Source organism: Ctenopharyngodon idella, chromosome 23 (genome assembly GCF_019924925.1).
Source record: "Ctenopharyngodon idella isolate HZGC_01 chromosome 23, HZGC01, whole genome shotgun sequence".
Taxonomy (NCBI): domain Eukaryota; kingdom Metazoa; phylum Chordata; class Actinopteri; order Cypriniformes; family Xenocyprididae; genus Ctenopharyngodon; species Ctenopharyngodon idella.
This window is the reverse complement of record NC_067242.1, coordinates 8,375,740-8,384,399: the sequence shown is the minus strand read 5'-3', so window position 1 is coordinate 8,384,399 and position 8,660 is coordinate 8,375,740. Positions and strand designations below refer to the sequence as shown.

At 33.5% G+C, this 8,660-nt stretch overlaps 1 protein-coding gene across 5 annotated transcripts in view; it reads right to left on the bottom strand.

Moving 5' to 3' along the window:
* The window catches only part of LOC127506314 (coiled-coil domain-containing protein 178), a 34,742-nt gene extending 26,199 nt beyond the window's left edge, over nt 1-8,543 (bottom strand). Inside the window, exons 1-10 of one of the 5 annotated variants that reach the window (XM_051882687.1) lie at nt 8,174-8,543; nt 7,779-7,847; nt 6,036-6,172; nt 5,756-5,811; nt 5,470-5,546; nt 4,704-4,907; nt 2,563-2,783; nt 1,143-1,285; nt 335-488; nt 38-133 (exon numbers count right to left, since the gene is read on the bottom strand). In XM_051882687.1, the coding sequence (XP_051738647.1) occupies nt 38-133; nt 335-488; nt 1,143-1,285; nt 2,563-2,783; nt 4,704-4,907; nt 5,470-5,546; nt 5,756-5,811; nt 6,036-6,172; nt 7,779-7,833 (1,143 nt within the window). In that variant the 5' untranslated portion in view covers nt 7,834-7,847; nt 8,174-8,543. The remainder of the gene's footprint in view (nt 1-37; nt 134-334; nt 489-1,142; nt 1,286-2,562; nt 2,784-4,703; nt 4,908-5,469; nt 5,547-5,755; nt 5,812-6,035; nt 6,173-7,778; nt 7,848-8,173) is intronic. The other 4 variants (XM_051882684.1, XM_051882685.1, XM_051882686.1 and 1 more) reach the window with 4 other exon arrangements.
* Nucleotides 8,544-8,660: the final 117 nt, after the last annotated feature.

The window sequence follows — 8,660 nt, the reverse complement described above, 5'->3', positions numbered from 1 at the left end:
ATAACAAGCTGTTTCTGGAACAGGCTGTTATACTTACAGATGTTTGTATTTGGTTTTGAAGCTGCATTATTTCCTCCTTCTTTAACATCAATATCTCTTCTTTATCATCAATTTCTGCTTTTAATGTTCTGACCTTAAAAAAAAGGGTAAGTGAAATTAATATTTGGAATCCAAGATGAACAAAACCTCTTTCAGGGGAAATCAAGCATATTATATATTGCAGTAATGATTGTTACATTCAGAATATTTAGTGTCTTTTATAATATTTTAACGGATTTGAGCAAATATTTTGTGAGCAAACTGGCAGGTAAATGCATTGTAAATTAATACTGACTTCATCATTTACGTCTGTTTCCTGCCTCTCAAACTGGTGTGTCTCTTTCACCAAGGCTTTGATTTGGCCGTCTCTCAATGTTAGTTTTTCTACCGACTCTTTAATTTTTCTGTGAAACACCTCACACTGTGACTGCAGCTGGCATAACTCACTCCTGTAAGCAGAGAAAGAGAAATTGTGTCATTCCCCTGTAATCCACTTTACACGTTGATTTACTGCTTCATACTACAGATGGAGAGACGGAGCTAGAATTGTTCAATTTTATCAGTATTTCATAAGTCTCTACATAGTTTTACCTAATGGAAATCGCATCAGCAAGTTACTTTTGGTTTTCATTTATTTGTTTGCATAATGTCAATATGTTTTTACAAGCAGAGGCTGGTAGACTAATCCTAAAATGTATAAATCAATGTAAAAATTTATTCTAAGCAACATCTGACTGTTTTCCATATGAAACTTTTACAGAAATGAAACAATTCAAGGTGTCTGTTCATAAATGTGGGACGAAAGTATGGCATGAAATGTCTGGTTCAACCTTAAATGAAGATAACATAAATTAGAATGCGTTAAATGTGATTTACAAAGTGTCTTACATCAGCAGAATATGTTATAAAATGGTTGATTTTGCATAACATAATTTTGATACTGATATTATAACCTGCCTATAAAGTGATGGATTGGAATTAAACTCTGAAGATGGAGAGAACAGCATTTTAGTGACACCTTCTGTCTGGACTGATATAGCATGCATGTACTGAAATAAAATACAGGACTGATGTCAGTGTCCAAATGACTAAAATAGACTCACAGTTTGCCACTTAGTTGATTTCTGATCGTTTCCATTTCTTTGTTCATTTCTTCATTCTCAATGTCTGCTCTGAATTCCTCCTTTTTAAACTCATCCTGAAGGCTCTTTAGCTTGTAAGAGATGTTTGAAAACGTCTCATTGGTCTAGAGAAACATGTTTATGAAAAAATATAACAGTCAGACAATGTTTATCATGGCAACATGGCATGGTTTGTCAAAAAAAGATCTTTCATACTTCATAATGAAGTAAAAATCTCCCAAAACAGACCATGAGCTTAGAGGTTGTTTGGTGGTTTTATAAGCTTCTGTAGAGGTCAGTGTTATTTCAACTTAAAATATAAAATTATACATTTCCTGTGAAGTCCTGAGAAAATGATCGACCAATCAGTAAAGTCGTGGTTACCATGGAAATGGGCATTAAAAATCATGTGATTGGTCACCATCCAAATACTCTTAAACAACTTTTTTAAAATTTGTATTTAAATATTTAGGAGAAATACAAATATATTTTATTATCATAATCAGGGACTTATAGTCAACAGTTTTATATTGTACTGTCAATGTTGTTATTGTACTGTAAAACTAAAACTATTAAAAATCATTTCAATTTCAGTTAACTGAAATAAATAAAATATAAATATTAGATAAAAAACTTAGAACTTCACAAAAGTCACAAAAACATGACAAAATTACTAACACTTAAATTGAAAATAAAATGAAAATGTATAAAAATATAAAATGTATATAAAAATCTTATTCAAAATATTAATAAATACTATAATAGTACTCTATATAAACTATATACTAAAATAACAGTGTGGATAGATAATTCACATATAAAAGAATATAAGAACAGTCCTTTTTTTCAATTTTCTAATATTTTACATCTAAATACTTTATTGAAGAATTGGTAACACTTTACAATAAGGTTCATTAGTTAACATTAATTAACTACATTAGTTAACATGAGCTAATAATGAACTGCACTTATACAGCATTTATTAATCTTTGTTAATTTCAACATTTACTTATACATTATTAAAATCTTGTTAACATTAGTTAATGCACTGTGAACTGACATGAACAAACAATGAACAACTGTATTTTCATTAATTAACATTAACGAAGATTAGTAAAAACAGTAACATATGTATTGCTCATGGTTAGTTCATGTTAGTTAATACATTAACTAATGTTTAACTAATAAACCTTATTGTAAAGTGTTATCAAAGAATTCTTTGAAATACAGAGAAAATAAACTGTTAAAAAAAGTGCACTGAAAAAGTGAGTGGTCACTGTTGCGCTCCTCTAGTACGGTTCGGACTCTTTTAGTTAGACCAACATCCCTTCTTCTTTGGTTGTGTCTTATTGATTTCAGGTCCTCCAAACAAGCCAACAAACAGGCAGTGAAGTAAACACACCTCACTTTGTGCTGTTTGGATCTGCTTCATGATTTCACTCTCCAGCTGGAGTCTCTCGTGCACGAGCGGCCCGTGTTTCCTCATGAAATCAATATCCTCCTTCAGACGTCGGTTCAGCACCTCCGTGTGGGTCAGCCTGTCTCTCACTTGTGGCAGCTGATCTCTCCTCATTTTCAGTTGCCACGTCAGCTCAGCGATGTCTGTACTGCAGGCTTCACGCTCTGACGGTGCAAATATAAGACAGACAAATGCAAAAAGTCAGGGATGGGGCAGAAAAAAAGATTATTTTGGAGAATAAACTCTTTTAAAGACACCATAACATGAGTTTTGTGTCTTTTAGTCCATCTCTGTTAGCTTGAGGTCATCTATATGCTTGTTTACTCCTAAACAGTGTTGGGGTTAATGCATTACAAGTAACACGAGTTACGTAATCAGATTAAATATCGCATTACTTTTATATTTACAACGAAATATCCGAGTTATTTTTTTAAATAAGTAATGTGCGAGTTTTCCCATTTATTGACTGACAGCTCTCCTGTCCCCATGTTGAGGTGTCGTGTGATGGTTATTGTAGTTCTAGACTAAATGTGAGCATGCATTTACTCATCTCACTTGCACAGTATCCCTTAAAATTAATAAAAACAGTGGAATGCAAACTCACAATATTATGCAGACCTGCAATAATTAAATAACACAAATATACTTTATGTATTTAATCTCACTTTATTAAGCAATATCAGTGTTGCTGACCTCCAATGATTCAATTCCACCATATGAATAAGCAAAAAGGACTTTAGATAAACCACATTTGTTTCATTATTTTTGTTTTTATTGCTGAATTAATAGTGTTAAACCTTCTTCTGCGTTTTATTCTTCTGTGATCCAGAACGGCAGCACAGCTGAAAGGTTTGTTTGAGCTGCGCCCTCTACTGTACAGGTGTGAATATGCATTTCCTTCAGCCTGAGGCTTATTCATTTCACTTTTGGTGTGGAAGGGCCTTTACATTTGCCAAAAATAGAATTTTTTTTTCATTAAAAAACAAACAAGCAAGCCCAGCCCAGGTGAGGAAAAAGTAATGCAAAAGATTACTTTCCATAATAAGTAACTAAGTAACGAAAGTTAATTTTTTAGGGAGTACCGCAATATTGTAAAGCATTACTTTTAAAATTAACTATCCCCAACACTGCTCCTAAAAGTTCACACATTTAATCATATACACACATTTAAAATGTACAGTCTTGCTTTTCCTGGAAAATGGACCAAAATGTGCATGAGCCTTGTTCATTAAAACACTATATATAATCTCCTCCCCCTAATATCACCTAATAGCAATCATAATTTACTAATTTAATCATTTAATTAACAACATTTAATTGTAATGCAAAATAAAGCCTATTTAAAAAAACAAAGTAAGGATACCTTCAATATGTGCTGTCCCAACTTCCTCTTTCTATAGGAAATATGTCAACAAAGCTTATTTTAGTATCATTACTAAACTATCTTGGTATTTATTTAATATTTTGAATTAGTTTTATTTTTATATTTTCTGTTCATTTTTAAGTTTTACTAATTTCATTGCGAGTGTTTAGACATTTTTATCTATTTTTGTCTATTTAGTTTTTATTAATTTTTATTTAACTTTTAGTTTTTTTATTAATTTCAGTACTTCATCTTAAACTAAACAAAAATTTGAAAATGTGCCTTCGTAACAAAAAAAATTAACATTTTTTTATATTCTATTTTATTTCTATTAATGGTTAATTTATTTTAATTAATGTAAATGATTTTAGTATTTTTTGTTGTAGTTAATGCTAACAACACTGCAAGCAACAAAGGAAATAATAGGATTAATAGTGTTTTAAAGGATTTTTATGACCTTACTGAATATTTTTTACCATATACCATCATAATAGAATAGAATAGAATAGAATAGAACAGAATAAAATAGAATAGAATAGAATAGAATAGAATAGAATAGAATAGAATAGAACAGAACAGAACAGAACAGAATAGAATAGAACAGAACAGAATAGAATTTTTATTGTCATATTACTGGGCCAGAACTAAAATGTTAGCGCTGAAAAAAAAAACATCTATGTTGTAACATCTATTGCATATCATGATCAATATCCAGTCTGACCTTTCTGCATTGCAATGGGAAACTCATTCTGCTTCCAGAGACAGAGACTTTCCAGTCTCTCCAAAAGTTTCTTTGCTTTCTCCTTTTCTTCCTGTAGAGCCTTCTCTGCTTCTCTCCGATCCAAATCAAGACGCTCGACCAAACTCATCACCTCCATCAGGACATCTGTGGCCCCCATCCAGAGGGAAGTCAACACCCCACTCTCTATTTACAATGAAGACATTATTACCACAAAACACGATATCCAAAAAACTCAAGTGTTAGCACGTAACAAATAATTCACAGCATAACAAGTCTTAATATGTGCTTGTCCATACTGTCGTCATGTCCGTAGGACAGTGATAAGGGATGAGGTGTGCTACTACTTAGTGGTAGATATTTGTTCAAGTTCCCCACTATTAAAATCATGTCAAGTCACATTTATTTATATAGCGCTTTATACAATACAGATTGATTCAAAGCACCTTCTCATTAATAAAACAAGAAGACAACACCAATTCATCAATTATGAAACTAATTCAATTTAAGCGGTAAAGCTGCTCTACAGAAGTGACATTATTCAGTTCAAGTCAGTTCAATGTTGATTCAGTTCAGTTCAATAACAGTGTCGATGTTCATGTCATTATCCAGTTCAAATTCTGTTGTCATCTGATAGTGTCAGTAAATCGATAATATTACTGAATATGAATTGTCTTTTATACCCAAAAATGCAAAGCAAACTAAATGCATATTATAACACAATATTAAAATGGAAGAATGTCATTACCTTGTACACAAAACCCCATGCCTTCAATATGCAGCTCTGTGCTTCCTACTGCATTTTTGCCTTCAGTAGAAACACATCTAAAGGAAAAATACACTATTTAATTAAAGTTTTAATAATAATAAACTATTAACTGGATTAAAATTATTTTCTGATGATATGTTAGAACCCACATACTGTATAATGTGTATAAACCATAAAGACTGCTGACCATAAGTGCTATCTTACTGGAAAAATGGTTACAATTGATGTATGTGATGTGGAAAATCTATAATGCTTTATGGCTTACTTCCAAATGATACTGTGGTTGTTTTCATGTGCAGTTTCATGCTGAGCATTATCACCCTAGAAGACAAGAGACACTCATTATTCATTCATTATGTAATATGAGAGCGGAAAATATAACATGCGATTCAACCCATATAACTGTGAGCTCAATCTGGGTTTGATCTGTGTGCCCTGGTTTTGATCTAGGTGTTGCATTATTGTGGTTGAGTCTTAGTTTGCATATACAGTTATGCCCTAAATTATATAATAAAATCCATATTTTAGGTTATGTTTGATTCTACCTGTTGGCCCCACTTTTCCAGTTTGGTTTGCAGTTCCTGGATGTGACAAACTGCTTTGTTCACACATGGTGTTGGAGTGTTAACCAGAGCACAGCTGCGACGCCTACTGGAGCAAACCGTCTTCAGCTCTCCCGGCTCTGAAACACAGAACTGACTTTGATCACAGAGATTAAAGGGGTGGTTGATTATGATTTCAATTTTTTAACTTTAGTTAGTGTGTAATGTTGCTGTTTGAGCATAAACAACATCTGTAAAGTTACAACGCTCAAAATTCAATGCAAAGGGAGATATTTTCTTTTACAGAAATTGCTTTTTAAGGACTACAACAAACGGCTGGTAGGGACTACAACGAGCTTCTTCCCAGGTTGGTGACATCACAAACCCCAAAATTTACATAAACCCTGACAGGAACACACAACAAAGGGGGTGAAGCCATGTTGGGCTGCTTTAGAGAAGAGGAAGAGTTGTTGTAGTAGAGTGTTTTTGCCGTCATTTCACGCCGGACTGCTTCACAAACGAGGATCAATTCAACGCTGGATTTGCACAAAAGATTAACATGACGGCACATGCTAGTCGATGAGTTGAATCAACTCCACAGCAACTACATAAATTTCTCCACTAACCATTCAGAAACGTCTAAAAGTTGTAACTTCTTCCTGAGTCTCTCCATCAGTGTCCAACTCTGGTTTGAACAATGTAAGGCTGAACACCGTTACTGACAATCCTCATTTTGGCTGCGTGAGATTCTCCAGCTTTGTTGTTGTTGAGCAACCGAAGCGCAAGCTGTTAAAGCTCCAACCCTCTTCTGGAAAGCGGGCCGGGAGCAGCAGCTCATTTGCATTTAAAGGGACACACAAAAATGGGGCAAATTTGACAAGCTATAAGAAATAAAAGGGGCATTATAGGTCCCCTTTAAGATCTCGCACTGCACCGTATACACTGAAACCTTAAAAGTCGACATGAAACAGAAGTTGAAATCTCTTTGCTCCTATTGTGATGTATATCCAAGTGAAACAGCTTCTCGAACAAGAAAAAGATTATTTTGTCCATGGGGAATTGATTGGATGGTTGTGGTTTGCTATTGGTCGATCTCATGTGAGTGGCAGGTTGCCCCGCCCTCGCTCCAGTAAACATGTCATCAGACAAGAGATGACGTTGCAAGAAGGTGGGCAAGTTATTCTGATTAAAGTTTATAAGGATACATAAATTAAAAAAAGATATGATGTGCAGATTGTGCACGGATAAATCATTTATAAAAAAAATATATGCAATATTCCTGCAATATTCGACAAAAAATCAAGAATTGTCCATTTTGATTTCATAGTAACTGCACAACCCATTTTATGTCCATAATCTGACACATTTTTAAGTGAAGCAGCATATTCAAAAAAGGATTGTGGGCTTGTTATCCAACTGGAGAATGATGAAAAATTATGTTTAGGATAATGCACACGGATGAATTGACCAGAAACATGCATTAAAACAGTAAATATAGGGACTGATTTTGATTTAATGTTTTGATTTAATGTTGTCTTTAACAACGGATTGTTGGGGGGAAAAATTTATTTTATTTATTTATTTTTTTTAAGTATATTGTAACTAATTTTACAGTATCCTCCATGTATGTGCTTTTTATTGTGGCTTATCATATATTGCGACATCATAATCACAAAGGTTTGGAAATTATCCTCCTGATTCCTCCATGCTAAGCAAATAACACTGATAAACAATAATGCACTTTACCTTGTAAGAATGCTTCTTCACTTGAAGGAAACTTGAGTAACTTTATGTCAGGCATCTCTCAAGAAACATCTATAAAAATCAAAATCAATGACTGAATCAATCAATCAATCAACAATCACTGTGTCATACCACTAAACCCAAAGCTTTGCATTACTATGGTACTTTGATTTTTAAAAGATGTTTATGTGGTAAACATTGGCTTCATTAAGCATGATTTGTGTTGTGGCATTGACATGAAGCAAAACAGCTATATAACTACCGTCTGCACTAAATAAATACTGATATCTTAAGTTAATTAGTAATGAACGCCAGGTTAAAAAAAGGTTAATAGTCGCATATCAGCTGACTACAGCAACACAACAGGTTTGACTGTGATTCACGCTCTCAATACTTACATTATTCCATGCTAAACCGCAGAACGTTCAGCCATGAATGATATTTATTTTATTTTTGACCCATCAAGCGCGATATGATAAATGTTGACACATATCTCGGCATTGTGTCACGTCGCGGCCTGTTTCATACTTTGTTTTCAGCCCCCCGCTTTCAACATGCGCGCGCGGTTACTAGGCAACAGGAAGGCCTTCATTCACCACAGACACAATAGACAAAACTGAGAAAGTGAAAAAAAAGCCTTTCAGGGTTTCGAAGGTTTTGATGTTGAATGGCAAATACAATCACGTATTAAGTTTATTCCGGGTCTGGGTGATGAAAAGTTTTAGGACACATTGCGCCACAGTAAAAAAAAAAAAAAAAAAATCAAGAGGATAGAACTAAAGCTAAACCAAAAACAAAATATATATACACATATATATATAGCGATATATATTTATAGGAAAAAGGCCTCAAAAGAAAATAAAAATAAATTAATGAATTACTTAA